Source organism: Thamnophis sirtalis, unplaced genomic scaffold, assembly GCF_051295495.1.
Source record: "Thamnophis sirtalis isolate CommonGarterSnake01/CBP01778 unplaced genomic scaffold, rThaSir2_p1.2 scaffold_1, whole genome shotgun sequence".
NCBI lineage: Eukaryota > Metazoa > Chordata > Lepidosauria > Squamata > Natricidae > Thamnophis > Thamnophis sirtalis.
Window position 1 is genome coordinate 23,101,404 of NW_028261381.1, and position 27,933 is coordinate 23,129,336.

At 39.9% G+C, this 27,933-nt stretch overlaps 1 protein-coding gene across 1 annotated transcript in view; it reads right to left on the reverse strand.

Annotated features, from left to right (window-relative positions):
* Positions 1-27,933, reverse strand: part of MAP3K20 (mitogen-activated protein kinase kinase kinase 20) — a 116,965-nt gene that overhangs the window by 79,079 nt on the left and 9,953 nt on the right. Inside the window, exons 2-3 of the mRNA XM_087709009.1 lie at positions 26,023-26,212; positions 3-90 (exon numbers count right to left, since the gene is read on the reverse strand). Of these exons, the coding sequence (XP_087565135.1) occupies positions 3-90; positions 26,023-26,181 (247 nt within the window). The 5' untranslated portion in view covers positions 26,182-26,212. The remainder of the gene's footprint in view (positions 1-2; positions 91-26,022; positions 26,213-27,933) is intronic.

The window sequence follows — 27,933 nt, forward strand, 5'->3', positions numbered from 1 at the left end:
ACCTGTAACTATGCCATAGTTTGGGGGTTCAATAACGGCACCATAAAACTGAATGATATTTTTGTGGCTCAACACGCTGAGTATTTCTGCCTGTTCAAAATTCAACAAAAACACCAGATGTGAATACAAAATGACATAATTCTATAATTAACACAAAACCTCTGAATCATTATCTGTATCAATAGTTGTGCTCAAGGTAGCTAGTAAGAACATATATTAAACCTACAGATTATACAGACTAACATTTGTCTAATTAAAGCAATTAAAGCATCTTTAAAAACAAATATACAAAAAAAAAAAGAGCTGATGGCTTAAAAACAAATGCTAAGACAGGGAAACAAAAAACATCTAACAATTCATTGAAAACTTACCTTGAGAGACAAACCGGTTTAGAGCTTCCTTATCAAAACCCTGCTAAAATAAACATGTTTATATTTGCTGACACAATGATAGCTATTATTATTATTTGGAAAGTACACAACATTCCTTGCATTTGGGAAAAGCAGCTACTAAATAGTTGTTTCCAGTAGTGGTGGAATCTCTACTGAAAGAGCAATTTGGGAGAAGATCTCAAAGTTTGGAAAGATTTATATGGGAGAATGAGATTTTTTTTTTAATATTGCCTAGTTTGAAATCCTATACAAGTTTAAAGAAACACACTACATTAAGTTGTTTAAAATGGAGGACATGTGCTCTCTGGAACTTTTCCTGATGCATCCTGGTTTAACTGAAGTTTCTGAGCATACTTCCAAGACTGTCCAAATATAAAATATTAATCAAAAGTTGGAATGGAGATCAGGATGATAAATGTCCTGAACTAGATTCAAATCTATCTTTAACCACAGAAACCTGGGTTCCTCCTGAGGCATCACCATATATAGTAAAGATAAAGGTTTCCCCTGTCCAGGCGTGTCCGACTCTAGGTCACAATGCTCATCTCTGTTTCTTGGCCAAGGGAGCCAGCGTTGTTTGAAGATATTTTCCGTTGTCATGTGGCCAGCATGACTATACGCCAAAGGCCCATGGAATGCTGTTACCTTCCCACCGAAGTGGTACCTATTAATCTACTTGCATTTGCAATCTTTTGACCTGATAGGTGGGCAGGAATTGGGGCAGGAACAGGAGCTCACCCTATCATGAGATGCTCAAACACAGACTGTCAGCTTTCCAGCTGAGAAACTCAGCGTCTTCTATCGCTGAGCAGCCATCTAATTATAGCAGAAGGGAATTCCCATATAGGCCATAAATTTCCTAGAGGAATGCTAGGATATAAATCTAAAAAATAATTAGGTAATAAATAATGAAGACGTGTAGATGTAGGATTAGATACAATATTTTCAAATGTGCTCCTGGCTACCAATAAAATGTTGACAAGACAGCCATTTGAGGAAGACGGAGGTTTGCTCACAAAATAGCTTTTATGCTGAAGTACGTTCAAGCAAAGAAATCACATAGATAAATGCAATGATAAACGCAATGATTCTAGCTTGTGATAATACTTTTTTTTAGTTGTCACAACCACTGAAAATGAAACTACAGAACACGGCAAGTTCACCAATCCATTGCTATTTTGTACCTGAAGACATTCAAGATACAAGGTAGAAGCCTCTGCTTATCAGAGATTGTCTCCAATCTTTCAAAGGCATCTGTAAGAAGAGTCACCTTTGAGAATGGATAGGAATGTCACAAATCAGTGGCTTTCTAATTTAGCAGTTCTAGAACAATTGTGCCCAAAATTTAGAAATTGTTAACGTTAGAACTATCAGTGGTATAGGCTCCATTTATCAATTAAACATCAGAAGTGAGGTTGGCCCCAAACCTGTTGGTCTTCTGGAATCCCCCCAAAACTTGATTTTGTCATCAAGATCAGTTAACAGAAAGGCCTGGAATTGTCGCCAAATAACAAAATAAGGCTTATCACAATTTTAGATTCCCAAGATTTCTCCATCTTTCTTCAAATGGATATCCTCACATGTCTTTTTTAAAAGGGAAAGCAACAATAACCAGAAAGTTCATTCACACAACAGTTGGTCACTCTTACCTTGTCCTATTTTCCATGAATATATTGACAGATAACTGTCTTACCCTTATGTTAATCATAAATATAACTTCCATCATTGGCTACCATCAAACAAGGATAGGACAGGCCATTTTACATAACTATTTTTGCTGCCTCATGTTTTGCTATATCTTTCTGTTTCCCTAACACATAGAAATATTTATCTTTTGTTGCTCCTAACCACTGTCAATGAAGCTGGAGAAATCAATTGTAGCCAATTGTTTACTTTAATGCAAAGTAAAGCCTGAGGACAGAAGGAAAAAAGAAAGAGTGATATGACTAGTGAGAGTTTTACAGCAAATGACTAATCTTAGAATGCTTTGGAGAATACTTTGTTAAATAGTTAGAAATATTTAGATAGGGGTCCAAAGGTCCCTGTGCCTGTAGCGAGTAAACTATTTTTGAGTAGGTTCCAAAAGAGAAAATTGAATGAGTCAGGAACTCAGTATATTGGAATGCCTAGTTTTTATTTATGTATTTATTTTTAAGAAATTGTTTTAGAAAAACATTTGTCACTACTTCAAAATCTTAGCTTGATGGGAATCCCGTTTTTCTATCAAACACAGTAGGTTATGAATGACACAAGATCCATCCAAAGGCAAAATGACAGTTTGTTCTAGCCCCATTCCAAGAACATTCAAGGAAATTCAAAGGGTTTAATTTAAATCCCAAATCTGTAGCTGAATAAAAATTTCACTGGGACAAACCACCGAATAAAAGCTTCACTGGTTGGCCCCAATAAAGATATGACCAGTTATGGATTTTTCTTAAAGATCAACATGTTGACAATTTATTTTTAATGTTTGCTTGTCTATTTGTCACAACACAGGGGGCCTTTTCTTCAGGTTGAGATTAATTCTCAATATCATATCTAGAAAATACATTCTATTTGCTACTGGATCAACTAATTCACACCATATTTAAGAAATCAGCTAAATTTCCCAGCATGAGGTACTCTTTCATGAGACAAAATTACAGGGTTAGATGTGCTTAACTACCGTAGCATTCTGAACATCACTAAATGATTACTAATATTTATCACTATTTCATAAGAGTTCATTAGTGTTATCATGGCAAGAATATTTACCAGCTCTTATTATAGGAATAATAAAAGCCACATTAATCAAGTGCTCCATTAACAAAGTAACAACCCAACCTCCCACAAGAGGAGCTGTGTAAGAACATTACTCAGACAAGCACAAATGCACCGTAGCAACCCAGAACACTAAAAAAAAGGCAACAGACTGCCTACACAACATCTTCCAACAAAATGGATACCCTCTCAACTTTATCAAAACATGGCTGACCATTCAATGCACTACACACAGCCAACACAAACTATGAAAATGATAGCGCTACCATGCATCAGAAATATCACAAAATCAATCAACAGACTATCACAACCACATGATATCACTATAGCATGCAAACCAACTAAAATCCTCCAAAACATCCTAAGTAAATCAAAATACTAATAGCCTAAGAAGAAAAAACCAGTAGTCATCTACAACATACAGTGTAAGGACTGTCACAGCTACTATGTAGGACCATCAAGCAGAATACTAGCAGACCACATCCATGAACACAGCAAGAATTTTGCATCTCATTTGGAAACCAAGGACCCAGAGTATGGAGGAAGAATGGAGAGGCCAATCAAGCACAGTAGCCCCACGGTCATTGAACCAGGTTTTGGTGCTTTTGGCAAAAGTTGCTCTCATCAGAAAAGAGGACTTTGGACCACTGAGCAACAAGACTTTGGACCACTGTGCTTCATTAAGAACAGGGTCAATGCAGCCATCTACCGGGAGATTTTGGAGCACTTCATGCTTCCTTCCGCAGACGAGCTTTATGGGGATGCTGACTTCATTTTCCAGCTGCCCACACTGCCAAAAGCACCAAAACCTGGTTCAATGACCGTGGGATTACTGTGCTTGATTGGCCAGCAAACTCGCCTGACCTGAACCCCATAGAGAATCTATGGGGCATTGCCAAGAGAAAGATGAGAGACATGAGACCAAACAATGCAGAAGAGCTGAAAGCCGCTATTGAAGCATCCTGGTCTTCCATAACACTTCAGCAGTGCCACAGGCTGATAGCTTTCATGCCATGCCACATTGAGGCAGTAATTGCTGCAAAAGGGGCCCAAAACCAAGTACTGAGTACATATGTATGCTTATACTTTTCAGAGGTCCGATATTATTCTATATACAATCCTTGTTTTATTAATTGCATGTAATATTCTAATTTTCTGAGATGGTGGATTTGGGGTTTTCATGAGCTGCACGCTATAATCATCACAATTATGACAAATCACGGCTTGAACTATCTTGCCTTGCATGTAATGAATCTTATCGCATATATTAGTTTCACCTTTAAAGTTGCATTACTGAAATAAATGAATTTTTGCACGATATTCTAATTTTTCGAGTTTCACCTGAATATACCATTAAAAAAAGACAATAAAAAATTAAGGAAACAAAAAAAAAAACCCCACCCAGAACACATCTTCTTCAATAGCCTATACCCAGAGAAGCAGGGATTAGTAGCGGACAAACAGCCAAAGAAAAAACAACATTCTAATCAAACAACTACCAAGGAGACACATAATCAAGCTGACAAACAAACAATCAATCAGAAAACAATATCCTTCAAGGATTAGCAAGGAGAAAACCACACTTCACTTAACACTAGCAGGGCAAGCTAATCTATATAGTATAAACAGGGAGCAACCCCACACCCACCAGCACAGAAGATCTTACCTAATCGGGTAATGGAGCATCGGCAAGAAACAACTAAGCTCAGAGAGCACCAAGGACTCCTCAGTATTATAGGAATAGCAATATTGTTTAGAAATGACTGCCGGTAGATAAAGAAAAATCACCCAAGTGTTCTATAGTATTTTAAAGTACTACTGAAGTAAAATCCCGGGAAAGTTGTTACACAACAGCTGTTCTCCTGCAATGTTTTACAAAAGCACTTCTTCCTTTAGTTTTTATTGCATAATATAGATCAACAGACACTCGCTAACAAAGCAACATGCAATTCTTATATAGTAATTGTTAGTTTATGTCCAATAGTCACATCCTAGCACATAGCCATCCACCCCCCCCTTTGTATCTAAAAAGATGTTTCCTTCAAGTCATGCTTCAGGGTGACAAATCCATGTTGTTTTCTGACAACAGTTAATAAAAGAGCTTGCTCATTCCTTCTTCCATGATGTTTTCAAGTTCTCAGACTAAACTAGAGCCCTGGTATTTTCAGATGGTCTCCTACTCAAGTATCAAACAGGCCCATCTCATGTTAGTTCGGAGGTGGTCAACCAGATCAATTATCTGCTGAAGCATAGTGATTTTGCGAAATGATTTTGCAGACATGACCAAGGAATTTCTTTAGTAGTAATTTGAAATTTGTCAATGTTTAAGATTTTTTTTTAAATCCCAATTTAATCTACAACCGTGGAATCTATTACTTTGTTATACATATATATATACACAAATAAAACACACACACACACACACACACACACACACACACATATATACTTAAAGTCACAACCCCTGGTATGCCCAAATGTTTTATATATATATATATATATATATATACCACTAATACATTCTATTTGGAGGGGTAGTGGGGTGGGTGTTAAGTATATACAGATTTTCATGGTATTATATAGCCAGGGTACACAGTGGGATCTTACATGTGTATGAAATGTATTACCCAGGATTATGAAAGGGGAATTAAGATGTTGAAAAATCAATGTTTGATTATGGTTCAGCTTACTACTGATTCAGCTTACTACAGCTTTTGCATGATCTGTAGAAAACAATGATTTCCACAATCCGCAATGATTTAGACTCATTCTACATATCTTGGTCTGAGATTTATATTTCTGGCACAGACTTATAGATCCTGTGGTATGTGGGTTTTAGCTATAGTTTTGGTTAGAATCCTCTCTATTAGTAAAATACTATTGACAATCATTTGAGTTCTTTCAGATTTTCTCTTCCATAAGGGCTACCTTACCGTTAAAATGTTTACCAATAGCATGAACTGTTGGTGCACGTATAATTTATCTTAATTCTGTGGGTGTAGCTTCCTCTCATTCTTTGACACAATGCAATGCATTCATGAATTTAGGTCCTTAGTACATGGTCATGTGCAAAATATTTGAAGGCTTAATTAGCAAGGGATAGAACAATTCATTAGAACATTTTTATCACTGATATTTTTATTTCATTGAAATATTTGTAGCAATATAATAATGGAAAAATATAATTACTAAATACATATTTAGTGTAATGTAATATTAACAATCACCTTTGAATTAAATGTATAAATAATTCATGTAAAATATGAGAAAATACAAATTATGTTTCAGACAAACTCAGAAGTCTTTTTTTTGTCAAGCAGCAACTATCAAGAAACATGGCTACAAATCAGGTGAGGATTTACCTGTCAAATATTTTACAATAATTATTTTTGACAATCCATGCATAAAAGGTCGATCAATCATTCCTGACAATGATAATATCTCACTAGTAAGGAATTTTAAGAAGCACTGTTGGCTCAAGTAGTGAGGGTTTAAATTGTCTAAACTGCTCAAAATATTCTGAGGTAAATCAAGATCTGTTTGTAGTTACAAACTACGGTTTATGATCACAGGGCTTGTTGGAGATAATACTATCAGACCTGTGAGATTAATGTCACTTTACAATAAAATAGAATTAGCTCATCTGGTTGCATTTCCTATCTCATAAGGCTGGCATGAATCATGTAAGTCTCAAATTACCGTATTTATCGGCGTATAACACGCACCGGCGTATAACACGCATCCCCCATTTTAACACAAAAATTTGAGTAAAAATTTTTTTCATTAAAAATAAATGACTTGGAAGCTCGGAACTTAATGTTGGATTAAAATTTATAACATTAGAACATGAATTATAACATTAACTCCTCTTAAAAGGCAAATATGAAATGAAAAAACACCTCTTTGAGCAAAAAGTTATTTCCATTTTCTTCCTTATATAATATTTTCTGTTTCAACATAAAGTGCCTTCCTTCCTTCCCTCCCTCCCATCCCTTTCTTTATGTTTTCTTCATGCTTTCTTTTCTTTTTCCTCTGCTCTTTTTAAATCCCCCCCCCCTTCTTCTCCTCCTCTACATTTAGGTTGGATTAGTTTGTACAACGGTCATCAAACTTCTGAAGTAAAAATAAATAAATAAATCATATTTAAGAAGAAGAAGAAAAAGGAAGACGTTTTTAGTTAAGTCAAACGTTTTAATAAAAGTTTCATCTTTTAAGATTTGTCCAACACATCCAATTGTAACCTTAACAGTAAAGAATATCACCCCAGCTGCTAAAGGTTCAACCAGTCTGAGAACCATTGAAAAGACAACAGTGCAAAATCCAAAAGACACAACTTCCTCACCGCCATTGCTTTGGTACCAAATCTTTGAGGAAGGGGCTCCAGAAAGAAGGAGGAGGAGGAGGGAACCAAAGAGAGCTTTTACCGAGTCTGCGCCCCACAGCCAGGACCGTCCTTGCGCCCCTCAAGCCGCGTTTCTTCCCCGCAAAGCCCTTCGGGCAACCCGAGAGTTCCGCTTGACGCCAGAAGGGCTTTGCAGGAAGAAACGCCGCGTTTCTTCCTGCAAAGCCCTTCTGGCGTCAAGCGGAACTCTCGGGTTGCCCGAAGGGCTTTGCGGGGAAGAAACGCGGCTTGAGGGGCGCAAGGACGGTCCTGGCTGTGGGGCGCAGACTCGGTAAAAGCTCTCTTTGGTTCCCTCCTCCTCCCCCTCCTTCCACAGTCTGTGTGACGCTGCCGCCAGGCTGAGAGCTGCCGCTGAAACAAGTTTGGGGAGGTCCTTTGCAGCCAGCCAGTTCTAGCTGCCTGCAAAGGACTTCCCCACGTTTGCTTTGAAAGAAACCTCTGCGCGGGAGTTAGAAACCTCTGCGCGAGGGTTTCTTGCCATGTGCGCGGCCGCGCGGCCGCGCACCTTAGAGGGAACAGTGGACCCGGCGTATAACACGCAGTATCGGCGTATAACACGCAGGCAGGGTTTAAGCTTGCAATTTTAGTTTTAAAACTGCGTGTTATACGCCGATAAATACGGTAGTTCTCCCTTCCTCTTTACAGCCAAAAAACTAGGGAAGGTCTCTGCTGTGCCTCTTGCCTTACCCATATTTCTGCTGTGGGCTAAGCTGCCTTTTATCTGGCTGTTCCTTTGTGTCCTGTTGCCCTGTCTCCTGTGGTCATTCCCACACACCATTACTTGCACACCTGTTACTTCTAAAACGTACAGATGTCAAATCCAGCAACAACCACCAGGAAGTGAAAATGAGAGAAGAGGTAGAAGTGTTTCCCCTACTTTCCCTTTACCACAGAGTTCAACTGAATATTTATTTATTTACTTACTTACTTACTTATTTATTTATCTATCTTAAGTCAATCCCAGTAAATGGTCATATTTTAGATAGCTATATAGATACATAACACATTCTGTTCTATAACCTGCATATGTTTCTGATAACATGTTCAAATACATCAACACCATTGTGTATCTTTCATCTGACTTAATCAGTGTGAAAAATTAAATTGCATTAAATTCCATACAGCTGCATAAGTTCTCTATGATGTCATTGTGCAGAAAATGATGTCAAACTTGAAGAATGAAATCCTTTACATCAGGATGTCAAACTCAAAGCACAGGAGCTGGAGCCGGTCCACAGGGTGCTTAGATCTGGCTTGTGGGGCCACCCTGGAAACAGCTAAGGACTGTCCCACGGTGTCTCTGCCAGTGAAAACAGAGCTCAGGTGGACCCTCCTGAGCTGCATTTTCAATGGCAGAGAGTTACAGGATGCTGTTGCAGCCAAAAACGGAGCTCTGGAGCCCATTTTCACCCACAGAGCACTCGGACCACAACAGGTGCCCCTGACACAAGTGACATCAAGTTGGCTATGCTCATCCTGCCCCCCCCCGAGGTCAAATACAATCCTGATGCGTCCCTCAATGAAATCGAGTTTAACACTCCTGCTTTACATGACCATTGGGAAAACCCATTGAATCCAATGAACTTCATACTCAGGTAAATGGAAAGAGGATTGCAGAATAATAAGATTGAAACAGTCTCATATCAGTATCAGAGGTGGATTTCTGCTGGTTCAGCCTGGATCAAGGGAGCCGGTAGTGGCGGCGGCAGGAGGCAGAAGTGTCACATGCACACACAAGCGCTCACATGCGTACGAGCGAACCAGTAGTAAAAAAAATGGAAACCCACCACTGATCAGTATAGTTTTAAGAAGAAAAAAATATTTTTACTGACCATTCTTACAGAAGCTTTAAAAAAATATAGCTGACAGTGTGATCAGTTACTGTAAAATTTGGAAAAAATGGATAAAATAGAAATAGATAAGGATAAATAAATAAGGATACAATGAATACATCAGTTTTAATCAGGATGATAGTTTTTATTATTTTACTTTGGAGTATGATTCTCAAAACTGTTCTGATCGTTTGGTGTTCTTTCCCAAAATATTTTTCATGTACAAAAAAAAGAATGTCTATGAATTAAAAAAGAACAAATAAATTAGTAGTGTCTTTGTGAAAAGAATCTCAACATTTTCAGACAAATAAATTGCCGTGTTCAAATCCTATAAATTTACAATGTTCAGTTATCGTTGCTTCTTTTTTACCCTGAAAAAAAAATTAAGATTTCATTTTTCTCCATCACTTAAGAAGCAGTGGAAATAACAAATTTTATTTCTCAGAATTCCCTATTATCAAATCAAGCCGAAAGGATGGAAACTTTCCTGAAAAGCTGACAAAAGAGCTGAAGCCGCTCTCTCCACAGCTCGTTTCAAAGAGGTACTTGGAAATAAAGCGAAGTGCTGAAATGTTTAAAAAAAAATGGGACAGAAAAATATCATTTAAATCTGATTGTGGTCCAAATCTAACCAACTGTTAAGCCGAGCATTAAGAATGTAGGTACACTTCTGCCTAATAAAATTGAATCAAACACTTTGCATCCAAGTCTCCATGTGAGCTTTTATGCAAACTTCTAAAGTGCAAAGAATCCTGGGGCGGAAAAGCTATTCTGAGAGCTTTCACATAGTTCATATAATTAGGGAAACCACTTCCTTTGATTGTAAGTGTTCAAAACAGCTGAATTTCTTCTGTCGAAAGAACTATGATTTGGGTCACCTCTTTTTACTTCCTCTTTTAAGTTTTCCAGGATAAGAAGTAAGTGGCTATGGGAGCACATTAGTGAGCAAAAAAAAAAACCATATACCAGTTTTTGTTTTAAAGATTGAACTTGGGCTATTCAAAAGATCACTCATTTAAAAGCTACCTCCCCCCCCCTCCTCCTTTGGCTCCTTCCTTTACCCTCAAGGTCTCTTTTCCACCACGAGGGAACAGAGTTCAAAATGCCAATTTAAGGGCAAAAGAAACCTACTTTATGATTCATAAAGAATGGAATTGTATTTTTGCTTTGTACTTTTGGAGGATGAATGTATAATTGGAAAGGGGCAGAAACGACAATGCGGTGCCCTCTCTACCCTGATGCCTTTTAGCAGTTCTAAACACTGATTGAGCTGAAAAAGAAGAAGAAAAAGTCCAGATCTGTAAAAGATGATAAAGAATAATATTAGCTTTGCCTTTGAGAATAGCTATCAGTAACACACACTCACCCTCCCTCCCTCCCTCTATTTTTTATAAAGGGGGGGGATTAATTAACCAGGGGAAAAGTCATTGTGTTTTAAAATGAGTGTTAAAGCTGTGATCAGATGAAGTGCCATTTATTCATAAAGACTTTCCCCCTCCAACCAGCCACTCTCATTTGCAGAGCAGATCTTCTTTCCATAGCATCCCTCTTACGATTAAAAATAAAAATGATCCCACAGACCATCAACGTAATGTGTAAAACAATTTAAGCTCTCAGGCATCTTTCCTCCTCCTGGGCTCTCATCCAAGGTAAACTCACTATGCTTTAGCCTTCCCCAGCCCATTACCTCTCCCAAGTGTGTTGGGAGGGCACACTCTTGCTATGTTGGAGGAAATTATGGAGGCACTAGGTAAAGCAAGCGACTATCCTGAAACCGATTTAAACTTTTTCTTGGATTCTATCGTTTTAGCACAAAGAAAAAATATTTCTGAAAACTGTTGCTGTTGTATTTCCTTCAAAAAACTGAGGGGGTTCAAAAAAAAATTACTACCGGTTCTGGCTTGGTGGGTATGGCTTGGTGAGCGTGGCTGGGGAACAATACTGTTAAATATCCATTCCCACCCCACTCCTGAGGGAAGGATACAGGGGTGGGTTTTATCCGGTACGCATCACTATGGGTGTACTGGTTGGTGAAATTTAGTGTGCCTTCCTGTACCTGATCTTCCGGAGGCCCCTCACTCACCCTGCCCACCCGGTCACCACTCGCTCGCCCCACCCATGCACACCATGCTTGCCCCGCCCAGCCCAAGCACTGCCGCCATGTGACCGCTCTGGGGCGCAGCAATAGCAATAACAATAGCAGTAGACTTGTATACCGCTTCATAGGCCTTTCAGGCCTCTCTAAGCGGTTTACAGAGAGTCAGCATATTGCCCCCAACAATCTGGGTCCTCATATTGCCCCCAACAATCTGGGTCCGCAGCAAGGAAGGATCACTAGGAGAATGCCAACTGTAGCCGGGACTGTCCCCAGGTCAGTGGGATGGCGGGGAGATTGCACGGGGCTGGACTAGAAGCAGCAGGGGTCGAGGCTACGCCCCCGTACTGGCGAAAAAAATAATATCCCGCCATCCCAGAACTGTGCTGCGAGGTAAGGGAAGCAGGTCTTGGGAAAGACTTCCCTCCCCCTTCAGAGGGCCCATGTGCGGAGAGAGGAGGTGGCCTGGTTTGAACGCAGGCGGGCGGCAGTCCGTTCTTCATGCGTTCAGGCAGTGGGGGTGCTTTTTTGCAAGCCTTCTTTCTTTCTCCCCTTGCCTCCTTCACTTGTTTGTCCAGGTGGAGAAAGAAATAAGGTGTGCGATAGGCGAGGGCCAAGGAGCCTGTCGCCTGCCTCCTTCAAGTGTTCGGGCAGTGGGGGTGCTTTCTCCCACACCTTCCTTCTTTCTCTGTTTGCCTCCTTCACTTATTTGGCCAGGTGGAGAAAGAAAGAAGACGTGCGATAGCCGAGGGCGAAGGAGCCTGTCACCTGCCGCCTGCCTCCTTCAAGTGTTTGGGCAGTGGGGGTGCTTTCTTGCATGCCTTCTTTTTTTCTCCCCTTGCCTCCTTCACTTGTTCGGCCAGGTGGAGAAAGAAGGTGCGCGATAGCCGACGGCAAAGAAGCCTGCCGCCTGCCTCCTTCATGCATTTGGGCAGTGGGGGTGATTTCTCACACACCTTCCTTCTTTCTCTGCCTGCCCAAACGAGTGAAGGAGGCAGGCGGCAGACTCCTTCGCCCTTGGCTATCATGCGCCTTCTTTCTCCGCCTGGCCAAATGAATGAAGGACGCAGGCAGAGAAAGAAAGAAGGTGTGCGAGAAAGCATGCCCACTGCCTGAACGCATGGAGGCAGGCGGCAGACTCCTTCGCCCTTGGCCATTGCACACCTTCTTTCTTTCTCCATCAGCCTGAAGGAGTGAAGGAGGCACTCACTGGCCACCAAACTGCCCACTCGCCAGCATTCAAACCAGCCCGCTTCCTCTCTCCCGGCATGGGCTCTCTGGAGGGGGATGGAAGGTCTCTCCCAAAACCTCAGTTGTCCTGGCAGCACCCCGGCGATAGCAGCTGAGCGAGGGAAGAAGGAATTCTGGGAGTTGAAGTCCACAAGTCTTAAAGCTATCAAGTTTGAACACCCCTGGATTTTTTTCTAAAGAGTTAGGGGTGCAAGGGTCTTGTAACCCTGACAGCTTTAAGACTTGCACACTTCAAATGTCAGAGTTCCTGAACCAACATGACTGGAGGAGGAATTCTGGGAGTTGAAGTCCACAAGTCTTAAAGCTGTCAAGTTTGAACACCCCTGGGTTTTTTTTCTGAAGGGGTGCACTTAGGGGTGCAAGGGTCTTGTAACTTGACAGCTTTAAGACTTGCGTGCTTCAAATGCCAGAGTTTCTGAGCCAACATTTGGGTTACTAAGCAAGAGCGTTGTTAAGCGAAATTCACATTTTACAAATTGGCCAGGCCCACCCGGTCACATGACCTCCAAGCCACTCCCACAAGAGGCCACACCTACAGAATAGATTCTAAAAATTTTTGAAACCTACCACTGGAAGGATACTGTAAAATCTCCATTCCCACCCCACTCCTGAGGGAAGGATACTGTAAAATCCCCATTCCTTCCCTCTCCACTAACCTGCTTTCCAGCTCGGTTCTGTGCAGGGAAACAAAAGAAGACCCAGCTGATTATCTGGGACTCTGATCAGCTGGGACTCAGGAGGGAATGGGGGTGGAGCCAGTCAGAGGTGGTATTTGCCGGTTCTCCAAACTACTCAAAATTTCTGCTGCTAGTTTGTCAGAACCGGTCAGAACCGAATTAATACCACCTCTGCTTCAAACATAAACCAAGGTAGTGCCAAATATAGACCTGAGACTATTGGGCAATCCTATGACCAGCTTCCCCATTGACTTTTCTTGCCAGAAGCTGATGAGAAAAGCCATAAATCATGATCAAATGATCGCAGGGACATTGGCAATAGTTGAAAGTATGAAGACTGGTTGTAACTACCACTCATTCAACACCATTGTAAGTTTGAACAGTGGCTGAATGAGCGGTTATTAAATGAGGACCACCTGAACATAAGATGAAACATTAATAACTTGGCAAGTTCTCAACCTAATATACAAATATGTGTTTCTATATACCCTTCCCACTTTATCTAACTCAGAAAGATGGGTGAAAATGTGGTTATAAGATGATGCAGCAGTTTGATATGGTAATATATAAGGTCAATTAAAGTGAAAAATTAATATAATGGCAGTATTGTAATGACAAAAATTGGATGTGTACATTTAAATAATTTAGATTACATTGTCAATCACATTAATAAAAAGTAACAATTTAATATTATACATTATTTGATGTAGCAAATGCAGTTATTCATGCTTGAGTATTTTGTTCATACGCTGCTGAACTTAATTCTAGATGGTAGCACAATTTGTACCGTAATTCATACTCTGTTGCTATACAATGCACCGCTTTGATTTTTTAAAAAGAAAATGCATATGCTATATGAAAATAAATGGACTTTACTAATTCCTGAGGCAGTCTTATACTTCTCATTTTCCTGTCCATTGCTCTTCCTTTCTTTGGTGTAGAATACTATGGTATTAATGTACACAATCATCATAGTTATTTAGCAATGCGTTTTGCTGAAACTAAAATCTTGCTGCTACAGAATGCATCTCAAGTTGAGTTCCACTATCCTCTTTAGAATAATTGTAACTGGAGTATCTGAATTAATTAATCTATTTTTAATTAATCTTGAATTAATATAAATTCTTAAAGAAGTATATGATACAACCTTTTCATTCTAAGAACAGCAAGTATGAAGGAATGACAGAAATGAATCCTCCGAAAGTAGAATAAACTGAAAAGTTGGCAGAGAATCTGCCTCCATCAATGTTATTATCCTACCCAAGTTTTATAGCATCTCTTCAAAAACAATAGCTTCATATTTACACTAATCTATATTAGCGTATGGCTATTCCTGCATTAAAGCATTCCTTCTTTAATTTATTCTACATAATTTTTACTAAAACTTTCAAAAACAGAAAATAAAAATTAGGACAAACTAATGTAGAGAAAAAAGGAAAAGATGTCAAATAGAAAGCATAAAGTGCAAGAAAAGAAAAAAAGTTAAAGAAATAGATACAAATAGAAAGGAAAGGGAAAATATGAAAAAGTTGTTTCCAATATTCTTCACAGAAGTTATAAACAAAACATATTTTCATCTGTTTCTTTAAAATGACATTATAATATTCTTCTTACTAAGATCTATCCTACATAATCATCAAAGCTATGACACGTTCATTTTTTTCATCTATGTAAAATGTCCATAAGAAGTTTCCAGTCACCAATCAACGTACATTTTGTTTTTTCCACTGACAATACAGATAGTCTTCGACTTATGACCACAATTGAGCCCAAAGTTTATGTTGTTAAGTGAGAAATTTGTTAAGTGAATTTTGCCCAGTGATGGGATTCAGCCAGTTCGCACCACTTTGGGGGAATCAGTTGTTAACTTTCTGAGCACTTTGGTGAACTGGTTGTTGGAAGAAATCATTAGGGCAGAGAACTGGTTGTTAAATTATTTGAATCCCACCACTGATTTTGCCCCATTTTATGACTTTTCTTGCCCAAGTTTTTAAATGAATCAATGCAGTTCTTAAATTAGTAACCCGATTGTTAAGTGAATCTGGTTTCCCCATTGACTTTGCTTGTCAGAAGGTCTCAAAGGGAGATCACATGACTCCAGGACACTGAACATTCGTAAATGTGAATCAGTTGTCAATCATCAGAATGTAAATCACATGTAACACCGTAGTAAGTTTGAACAGACACTAAATCAACAGTTGTAAGTTGAGGTTTGCCTGTGTCTGTTATTTTATCTGTCAGTTTCACCAACCATTCCTCCATAGTGGTATCATCAAATCTTTCCATCTCTATGCATATAATAATCTCACTTCAGTAATCCTATATAGAACTGCATTATATCATTCCTAAAAATTCTTGTTCCTGTGAAGCAATTCCTGCGATTGTATATTTATACAAGAGTGACCGAAGCGGTAGCCTTTTTCTGTATCTGTTCACTGCCCAGTTAACATAAACAGGTGCTCAATGTTTCCTTACAACTATTTATGCTGCCCTCTTAAAAAGGAAACTTTCTTCAGACACATCTTAAATGGCAGAATGTGTAAGTACAGAGGAACTTCATGAGTCCACAGCCGCATTACTCTATTATTCCATTTAATTTTTCCCCTGCACATTTTGCTTAAGGTGAAAAATATTTTGTCTAGTTCCTAGCTTTCATCAGCAAAGTATAATCGCTTTCTAAACATTTACAAAGAATGACCATTAGAATATCCTTTAATTATTTTTTTTACAATCTTGTAGGCCGCATTACTAGCTGCCCAGGGCCACATTTGGCCTGCAGGCCACGGGTTGGACACGTCTGATCTAAATTCTTAGTAAGAAGATAAACAGAACTGGATAATATAATCCAATAAATGGATAATCAGATTTGTTCCCTAAAGCAAAGCACCTGGTGGTATGGCAGTCAAGGAATGGAGCTAAACAGCCTTTCACACTGCACCTTATTGCGTGCCTTCAAATCCATACTGACTCCTGGTGACTGCTAGGACTAATCCTAACAAATTTGGGGGGCCAGATTTCAGAAGTGGTTTACCATTTCCTTCTACCTATGGCTGGTTTTGATCAGCCAGCTGGTTGGTTTTGTGTCTAAGGTGAGACTAGAAGTCATGATTCCTGACCTGGTGCCTTAACCACTATGCCATACTGGCTCTTTACAATCTACATACACTGCATACAAAGGTGTGCGTGTGTGTGTATCAGTGGTGGGTCCCGGCGGCATCCACATGGACGCATGCAGCGCATGCACATGCATCTTAGCGCCTCCGTCAGCCTCCGCAACGCTCCAGCTGCTCAGCAGAGCATTGCGCAGGCGCTGTACACACCGTGTGCGTCCATGGAAGCACCGAAGACTTAAAAGACTGGTAAGGAACTCCAGGTAGGTTCCGGTGTGCCCGTACCGGCGTGTACTGCCTGCAACCCACCACTCGTGTGTATGCATGTATGTATTATGTATGTATATGTGTGTATCAGTGGTGGGTTGCTAATCCCGTTCCAACCGGTTCGGTTGGAATGGGGCCGGCGGCGTCCTCGTGCACGGGCACAGTTCACGCATGCGTCTTAGTGCCTGCGCGATGCTCCAGCTGCTCGTGGAGAATTGCGCAGGCGCTATATGTGCCATCCAGCTGTTCGCGGAGAATCGCGCAAGCGCTGTATGTGCCACGCGCCTGTGTGGAAGCGCAGAAGCCTTCAAAGACCAGTAAGGAGCTCAGGCTAGCGGGCGGGCCCTTCGCCGTTCCCGGAAGTTACTTACTTCCGGGTTCGCTGACCAACTGGTTCGCGGGGACTGCAGCGAACCGGTTGAAACCCACCCCTGGTGTGTATAGACATATAGTACATACACACAAGTACACACAATGCTCAGATAACCAGTATTTTTGATATGTTTCATCTTTAGAGGAAACCCAATGGGATTTCAATTAGCCACAACAAAACTTATAAATTAGCCACAGCACTATGACTTCCTTTGTGAGTGTATTTTGGGTTTACTTTATTAGGATGATTTTTCTGTCTCTTCCCTCTGGTTAAATGTATTAAAGTTAGAATCATAGGACTGGAAAGGACCTTGGAGGTCTTCTAGTCCAATCCCTGCATCCTGGACAAATGGTTGCCCAATCTTTTCTTGAAAACCTCCAGCAATGGAGCACCCATAACTCTGAGAGGCAAACTGTTCCACTGATTAATTGATCCCTCTCTATTACATCTTCCAGCAAGCCTCATATACAGTCTATGCATGCCCTTTTTTGACAAAAAACAGGCCCGTTTTCATGAAAAACGGACTGTTTTGGGGAGGTCTGCAGAGTGCAAAAACTTTTTAAATTTGCCTCTTCAAAATCTTGGTGCGTCTTATATTCCGGTGCATCTTATATTCCAAAAAATACGGTACTTGCTTTTAAAATATATATTTCTTCAGACAGTAGGAACACAACTTGAATTATATGAATCAGAGTGAGATTTGGTTTCTGGATATGAATGACTGTCAGCCCAACAAGATAGACGAGACTAAGAAACCAAAGCTATATAGTCCCATAGGTGCTTTTTCAAGAGGAAAACTGGTCTTTCTGATTTTTCTTTGAAGACATTTTGCTTCTCATCCAAGAAGCTTCTTCAGCTCTATAGCTCTATAAAGCTATATAGGTTGCAAGTCTGAATTTGTTTCCCTCCATCATGTTATCTTCTGGGAACTATGGAGAGGCTTGTCCAAGACATTTAGTCAAATTAATTTTTTTGATCCTGTTATCTAACTGCTGTCTTCCTCCTGTCTCATTTTCTTTAGAGGTAGTCCTCAACTTATGACTGGTCATTTAGCAACTGTTCAAAATTACAAATTACCTGAAAAGGAGGACCAAAGATCTGAAGTTCCAGTGGACAAGCCCCAGCCTGAAGTCATGATTCCAGACCTCAAGCCCTGAACCACATGACTGCATTTAAGGCCATTTGCAATGTCCTGCCATCAAGTGACCACACTTTACAACGGTTTTGCAGAAAATCGGCACTTATTTCTAGTTTTCAAACAAAACCATGCCAATAGCAAACAATAGGTTCATACTTACAACCGCCACATTGACTTAAAGACTGCCGCAAAAAATATCATAAAATTGGGCTGGTCATCTAACTTGCCTGTTTTACAATCATTATGATTCACAACCATAATGGGAAAGGTTCTATTCTGGTTGTAACTTGAGGACTATCTGTACAGTGATGGACTTCCTCACCTCACAAGGATTGCAAACACATATTTCACTGAAATAAGGGGAAACGTCATCAGGAGGGATTTAAACTAAATTCTTTAGAAATTCCTTGTGAACTATAGAAGAAAGATGGATTCTTGTGGTTATGGGGTTTAGTAAGACAAAAGAAAAATCATTAAGGAAGAAACTTTAGCTCCTAAGCTTCATCGCTTCATTGTCTCTATATGCAGTACCAATACCCAGAATATAGAAAATAAAGAAGATTAAAATGACTTTTCAATACAGAAAAGCAAATATTAAAAGGTATTATGGAGACTTGGTGGAATGACACCAAAAATGGAATATAGCAGATTTGTTCAAAAGAAACAGAAGCAATAAAAAGAGGAAATATACTTTACTTGCAAATGAATTAACTTCACCATGCTAAAAAAAAAGTGTGGATTAAAATGAATGGAAGGATGCAAGAACACTGCTATCTATTGTTGATATTTACTTACTTCCATAAAACTATGGAGAAAATGGTCACAAAAACAAATTGCAAATCTTTGATCAAGACATGATAGCATTGGTGGGGACTTCAATTATGCCTACATTTGTTAGGAGAGAAACATTGGCAAGCATTGTGCTTCAAGGAAATTCCTCAGTTGCATTTCCGGTAACTTTCTCTTTCGGTGAGTGGAAAAGGTTGTAAGAGAATGAAGTATTCTTGACCTCACACAACCCAACAGAGAAGATATAATCAAGGAAATAGAAATAGGAGAAGCACTTGGGGACACAATGGCCTTCCAACTCTTACCTTTACTGCATTTTTACTCATTCCACATTTTTACTCATACATTTCATCCTATATTCATTCAGCTATCAATAGTACTTGCCATCACTCTTTCCATCTGCACAAAAACCTCTCAGGGCAAGGGTGTCAAACTCATGGCGCCATGTTGTCACGTGACATATCGTGACTTTTTTCCCCTTCACTAAACCAGGGGAAGGTGTGGCCAGTGAGTGATGCATCCGGACCACGGGACGCAAGTTTGACAACCCTGTCTCAGGTTATCTAGTTAAAATTTAACTCAGATATTTCTCAGCATAAGATCTGTTCTCCCTCTCCAACAAACATACATGTCTACTGTGCCCCCAAATCTACACCAAACAGTTTCCACGACAAACCACAATTAGGGCACCCACAAGATTAGAAGCTCTTCCTCCACTGTGACATAAGTCATCATCTGCAGCAATGCAGATTCTATATCAGAGAAATAGAACAAACTTTGTACAGAATGGACACAAGGCTGACATCAGTAATCGAGCAAGACTAAAGTAATATCAAAGCATTTTAAGCTCCCAAAACACTGGTAGAAGTTACTGTTTTGGGAAAGCTGGATGTTAACAGCACCTGTCATACATAATGGTTTCAGGCAATCTCAGAAGGTCTCAACAAATACAATAGGTTTTTAACATATTAACATTGTTAACCAATAAGGTGTTTGCAATATGGGTCACATATAGCCTTTTTCTACACAACCAACCTCTCTTCCCTGATCTTTCCTCCACACTTTTCTTCTTCTTGCCTTTTCTTGCCCCCATCTCCCCCCAGTTTAAATCCTACATCAGTCTAGTCCAGGGATGTCAAACTTAATTTTATTGAGGGTCGCATCAGGGTTGTGTTTGGCCTCGGAGGGCTGGGGGAGGTCAAGGTGGACATGGCCAGCTCAATGTCACTCCTATCGGGGGGGCTGTGGTGGCCTGAGCTCTCTGCCAGCGAAAATAGGCTCCTGAGCTCTGTTTTTGGCTGCCACAGCCTCCTGCAACCCTCTGCCAGTGAAAATGCATGTGGCCCTACCGAGCTCCGTTTTCACTGGCAGAGGGTTGCATGAAGCTATGACAGCCAAAAACAGAGCTCGGGAGCCTGTTTCCACTGGCAGAAGCACTGCAGGCCGGTCCTTTGCTATTTCCAGGGCAGCCCCATGGGCCAGATCTAAGTACCCCATGGGCTGGATCTGGCCCCTGGGCCTTGCGTTTAACATCCCTGGTGTAGTCACTCTGTGTGTGTGATTAAGTTAGCTACAACTAGTGGTGGGATTCAAATAATTTAACAACAAGTTATCTGCTCTAATGACCAGCTGGGTAGGCGGGGCTCGGTGGTCATGTGACTGGTGGGTGTGGCCAACTCAACATCACTCAGGTCGATGGGCGATTTTGCCTTAACTGTTACAATGTAATAAGGGTTAATCAGAGAGGCAGTTTCTGTAAGCAGGGCAATAAAGATTAGGCTAGAAATACCAGAATGTTTCCTTCCTTACAGGATTAGCACTGTAAAGTGGAAAAAAACCAAAATAAGATTTCTTCCAACAACCGGTTCTCCGAACTGCTTAGAAAGTTAACAATCAGTTCTCCCGAATAGGTGCAAATTGTGAACTAGTTGAATCCCACCACTGGCTGCAACTCACAAAAGCACCTTTTAATCAGTTTGTTGGAAAAATTACTGCCAGATTCCTGATATATTTGCCACCATGAACTAAGATAGCTTTTCTTCTACAGTGGGATACTAAGGTTGTAATTTCTTGTTGCAAATCTATTGTATAAACAGAATAAACTGCTAGTGTGAATCTCTTGACAATGTGCTATAAATTAAATTAAACATGCCAGACACACATAATTCTAACACTTCCAAGAACCCAGACAATATATACAACTAGCCTACTCTCAAATAACAAAAATGCTCAATTTATCAAAGAATACAAATTTTTTCTATTAGCACATCAAACTCCCATGACCCATATAAATCTTACATTTGCTGGTACAAACAACAACAAGCAAAGCATTTTAATTAAAAAATTTCCAAGAATGAAACAGGCTCCAAACTGACTGCCAAAAGTATATTTATGGAAAGGAACTGCAATGGCATCTCAATGATTTTAAAATAAAAAGTTACAACCATTAGAAAATTATTAACCTTCAACTAATAATGAAGTTATATTAAGGCTGAATTTCACAAGTAATTTGAGGATATTTAGGTCTGCGAGAGACATAGACATTTGTAATTTGAATTAAATTAAAATGGGAATGCTAAGAATTTCCTTGGGTTGGTCTTGATACCTAATGGGCATATTCATGTACATTTCTTAGCAGCAACATAGCCACAGTTTGTTATTACTTCTTTTTAAAATATTTTTTCCAGCTTCCGCATCTAATTGTCTAATGATTGTCTAATTTACAATCGTCAGATTTCCTGGTGGTCTTCTATCCAAATATAACTCTACAGCTTTATTGACATTAGCAAGAAGATGCTATGTGAAGCTCCTTAATTTATGAATTAGGGAGGAAAAGACATGGCTTACTCTAGACAATGAAAATTATAGTTCCATTTCGTTTAGAGATATTTTTAGAAACATGTTTCAAAGTGTAAAATAGTTGTCTTTGTGCTAGGCCGCACGACTCCTTCAACTGCGGGAGAAATGGGCAGACAAGTGAGCATGAAGCTCCAGTTGTATGAGCGGAGGGTGTGTGCATGCACTGCTCACACAAATGCTGTATGTGTGCATCTGCCAGTCACATGTGTTCCCTGCTCTGCACCGGGCTGCCAAACTGGAAAAGTTGGGGATTGCTGCAAGAATATCAGGTAAGCAGCGTAGTGGCCAAGCAGTAGAACTGTCACCTCATAACCAGGAGGTTGTGAGTTCAATCCTAGGTAGTGGCATAGGGATGAGTTCTGGCAGAGACTACTTCCAGTTCACTCAGGGATGTGCTGAGCGCGCACACATGCTTCATGTGCACTGTGCATGCATGCGCAACACAACTCAAATTGCTCTGTGCATGCGCAGAAGCAAAAAACAAGATGGCGGCACCTATGGCATTGCCAGGAGAACTGGTTCAGAGGCATAGCAGGCCTGGATCACTGCCAGTTCCAGCAACCCAGGCATCCAAGTTACTACCGGTTCAGTCAAACCGGTCTGAGGAACCCACCACTGAGATATTTCTCTCTCTGGGCACAAAAAGAAAATACCTGCCATGAACACCACATAGGTATCAGGCAGGGCATCTGGCCAGTAAATGTTCAGCTCCATTTAGTTGCCCCAACTAATTTTTAGAATTTGCATTTTTAATTATTTAAGCTGCTTTGAATGCCATATAGATAGAAAGTCAGGAGAAAAATTAACAATGAATAAATAATAAAAACAAAATATCAAGCAAAGTAGTCCTTTGATCCTGAAAAATACAAATAATCATAATAATAATTATGATGATTACTATAGTAACTATGTATACTATTTATAACTATTTATACTATTATACAACTGTTTCATAAATACTGAAATAGATTGCTAATATAAAATTTAAAGAATTTTCTTCAGCATAGAGTTTGCATTTCAAATACTTGTTCAGTTCTCAGTTTCAAACATACCAATTTTTTCAATAAAAAAATAAATTATAAATAAAGAAGAAATAAAGAAGATGAGTCTTGCACTGGCTGTTATACATCTTGCAAAACATTTTAAGACTACTTAAAATTTGATTGTGTTGTATTTTATCTTATTTTCTATGTTTACCACTTTCTTATTTTTTCTTTAAATTCTCCAAGACAACCAAGGGAATGTTGATTTAATGAGAACATTTCATAAGAATGTTGTAATTTGGTTTGCAACAGGCAGTGTTCAATTTACAAACACAATCAAGCCCAAAATTTATGTTGCTAAGCAAGATAATCACATTACCATTGGTAAGCTGCAACAATTGTGAAAAACGATGCAAAAACAGCCCTAAGTAACTTTTTCCAGTGCTGTTGTAACTAGGAACTAAATAAAAGGTTTACTCTCTTTGAACGAATCAATTTTATTTACTCTCTGGTTAATTCATATCCAATTGGAGCCTACTACTCTGGCTAATCATTGGAAATGTGGATTTAATACTGTCTTTTCTGACTACTATTTCTACTACTGCAGAGGTGGTATTCAGCAAGTTCTGTCCAGTTCTGGAGAACCAGTAGTGGAAATTGTGAGTAGTTCGGAGAACCGGTAAATACCACCTCTGACTGGGCCCGCCCACATCTATCCTCTGCTTCCCGAGTCCCAGGTGATCGGGAGGGAATGGGGATTTTGCAGTAACCTTTCCATGCCACGCCCATCAAGCCACACCAAACCCACCAAGTCACGCCCACAGAACCGGTAGTTAAAAAATTTTAATCCCACCACTGTACTACCGATACTACTATTACTACTACTACGGTACTGTTTCTCTTCCATGAAATAAATATAGAAAGATCGCAATGTTAAAAATATTGTTGGTTGACCTAGCCTTTCATTCTTCCAAGGTGGGCAAAATTAGGACATAGATTGTTAGGGGCAATATGCTGACTCTGTAAACCACTCAGAGAAGGCTATAAAACCACTGTAAAGCGGTATATAAGTCTACGTGATATTGCTATTGCTATTGTATGTTCATATTCTTCCTACTAAAGCCACTTTATTCATAGTGTGAAAGTATTGCCTCTACATCAAGAACTAGCCATACATATATTACTGCTAAGGAGGAAATTTGCAGTGACGTGCAGTCAGGGGAGGCAGGGGAGGCAGGCCTCACCACTGTCATCATAAAAAGAAAAAAAAAAATAGAAGGAAAGACTGAGGTAGTTGCTGCCAGAGTCACAGTGGATGACTCTGCTTAGTGCTTAACTGTTTAAAAAAGCCTCTTAAAAAGTGCTCTCTACAGGAGGAGGCGAGAGAACCACGTGCCTCATATAGTCTATCTTTATGATCATTTGAGCAGAGTTAAGCAAGGGTTAAAAGCTGAAAAATTCCTTATGTAGATGAGGCATGTGGTTCTCTCGCCTCCTCCTGTAGAGGGCACTTTTTTAGAGGCTTTTTTTAAACAGTTAAGCAGAGTCATCCATTGGAGACTCTGGCAGCAGCTAACCCAGCCTGACCTCAGCAGCTCTTGCCTTTTTTTTTTTTACATTTTTACATTTTCATCATGGCAGACAAGAGCAGAGTTGAAATCCTCTGTGACACAGCTGGAAAAGGTATGTGGGTCGGAGGGAGGGCGGAGGAATTCAAAGTTAATGTAATTTGTAAGTAATTGTATTATTGTAAGTAATTTGTGTGTGTGTGTGTGTGTGTGTGTGTGTGTGTGTGTGTGTGTGTGTGTGTTTTACCCGCCTCTGCTGGCGCGCGGGCTGGCACTTTATTTTTTATGTGGGACATAGCGGCCGGCAGGGCTTTTGGACATAGCAGCAGGCCAGGGCTTTTGCCTCTAGCGCTGGGGCAGCAGGTCGGCTTTGGTTCCATCCAGCATTGATTCTTTGAAGCTTTCCATAGGTCCTCTCTGCTTTTAAAATCTTCCATTGGTCTAAGGAAGTTTTTCCTCTATGGCGGACACAGCGCCGGAACTTTAAAGCCCTGCCGCCGTGTCAGCCATCCCGCTCTATGGCGGACACAGCGGCAGGGCTTTAAAGCCCCTGCGCCATGTCCGCCATAGAACAGGATGGCGGACACGGCGGCTGGGCTTTAAAGCCCCGGTGCCGTGTCCGCCATAGAGCGGGACGCATCCCACTCTATGGCGGACACAGCGCCAGGGTATCCAAACGCCCTGCCGCTGTGTCCGACATAGGGCGGCTTTTGCCCACTTGCCTCACCAGCCATAAACCTCACCACACGTCACTGGAAATTTGATACTCCTTTCCACACACATGCACAGAGCTCCATCACCGCCCCATCCAAGTCAAGAAATATTCACTACTTCAATTTCCTCCTCTTTCAGGACAGTCAAATTCAGGATTGTTAACAGCACTGCCTTGCTTTAGAATGGAATGACAGATTCTTATTGAGAATGCCTATTAGTATTACAACACATTTCCAAAAATACAAGTCTGACTGGAATACGAAGGTACACACCAAGCCTGAAACCCTGTCCCAATAAAAAGCATGTGATTCCCAGAAAAACCAACATGATAAGTAACTTGTTATCCGAATACCAAAATCTAATCCTGGAGCAGCACCTATTTTACCAAAAGATAGAGCATCTTATTTACAAGGCACACCTGCTTAAAAATCAGGAAGTGAAAATGATTTGATTAGTCTACTCTTTTAACATATTGTTTTCTATATTTATAGTTTAATACATTTCCACTATGTTAACTTTATTTGAGGTTTATAGTATAGTATAGTTTTTATTGTCATTGTACATCATGTATACAACAAAATTGGTTAATTAATTAATTAATTAATTAGGTTTAATTAATTTATTATGTCCATGGTATTGTGTCCAACTGTAAAATGGTTTTCTGGTTATTGTTAATAGCAGGGTTTCCCAGCATTATATTCTTGAGAATTGAAGGAGAAAACATATCCTAGAACTCAGAAACACTGAAAACAAAGAGCTGGGACTATAACTTCCAGTTCAAAGCATAAATGTAATAATGCTCAGGGCCTTACCTCTTTTTCTATTTTTAGCAGCTTCTTCACAGCCACCTCCTTGTCCTGAGATACCCATTGGGCTCGATATACACTCCCAAAACTTCCGCCACCACAGTTTTCAAAAAACTGCAGATCATCGAATTTAATTTGCACAAATGAAGCACCGAGAGACATCATCTCATAATGACAATATATACCACCAAAAAATCTGTAGGGAAAAGGTAGCAAAAAAATAATAATAATTAGATTTCTGACATCACGAGTCACTGAATTCCTAACTTTCCTTTATACCATAATGCAAATAAGTTCTTATTGACACAAAAAGCTGTGGCACTCACATTGCATGCCTTCAGTCCAAAGTCCCCCAACTATTTTTTTTGTAGGGGAGCAGCAACTAGAACATAAAGCACATTTCCTCCTATGTTCAGATCCTTCAGCACTACCGGAAAAGGTGCCTGTATATGTGCTTGCACATATCGAAAGAGAGACCAATTCCCTTACAGTGACATATGCTGTCAAAGGGAAAGGATATTTACAACTGTCAGCTTGCCTCGGAGCTTTGGAATCTCGGCAATGCCATGAATCTTTGTTGAATCACTTGAAGAAATATACACAATCTAAGTCCCTGAATAATCTGGCACAGCATCATCTTTCCAGACTGAGCACCCTGCCTGCAAATCTTTGCTAAAGAATAAATACTTGATTTGGAGTATTAAGTGTAACTGGCAAAAATACTCCCCCTCACCCCTTCATTCATGGCTTAATTGTAGTTGCAGAAAAAGGGAGCAATGATATATTCAGTCTCTCTCTCTCCCTCTCTCCCTCTCTCTCTGAATATCGTGTCAGAGTTTAGTTTGGTTTTATACTTAAACTGGATTGTGTTGTGTTGTTCACCAATAGGAAATAACATTATTCATTAAAATCATAAATTACAAAATCAGCTGCTAATTTTTAAAAACATAATAATTCTAACATAATTTGGGATTGGATCACTGAATAAATGTGATCCTTCCTCAAAATAAGATCTTAAAAACCCTTTCACAACAAGCATTACATTAATATAAATAATAAAGTACCTTAGATCATTTTCTAAATGTATTTCTGTACAGTTGTGGACAGAGCTGAGTGCTGTTCTCAAGCGGAACCAAAAAGAACACTATGCCAAATGAACTTAAACAAAAAATTCTCACCAGCCAGGATGGTTAAAATAAATAATGCAAAGGTTTGGAGAACTAAATGGCATACCTGGCTCAGTCATGATAACCACATACCTGCATTCTTAATTCTGGAGGATTAAAAAAAAAACATTATAGAAACTATATGTGATGGTAACAGGGAATTCTGAATATAGAATTGGTAACCAGAAGAAATGCACCAAGCCAACTTTATTGATTTTTTAAAATCCCGCCTAAAGCCTACTGTTCTGCCAGGTATTTATAAATTATTTGTAGTTTCTACAAAATGCATGGTATACTTGAGGTATACCTCTCTGGGTGTTTGGTTTTCTCCCTTCCATGGCTTTTTTATTAAGGTTTGTTGATGATTGCTTTACATTGCCTTGGAATTTTTTATAAATATGCAATATAAGTGCTATTTACTCATAAACAAATACATAAATAGTATATCCCTTGCGCTGCTACTGTCTTAATAAAGGTTATGTATGATGTTAGAAAGCAATGCACATGGGGCTGGATCTACAAATAGCAATAGCAGTTAGAATTATATACCGCTTCATAGGGCTTTCAGCCCTTCCTAAGCGGTTTACAGAGTCAGCATATTGCCCCCACAGTCTGGGTCCTCATTTTACCCACCTCGGAAGGATGGAAGGCTGAGTCAACCCTGAGCCGGTGAGATTTGAACCGCCGAACTGCAGATAACAGTCAGCTGAAGTGGCTGCAGTACAGCACTCTAACCACTGCGCCACCTCGG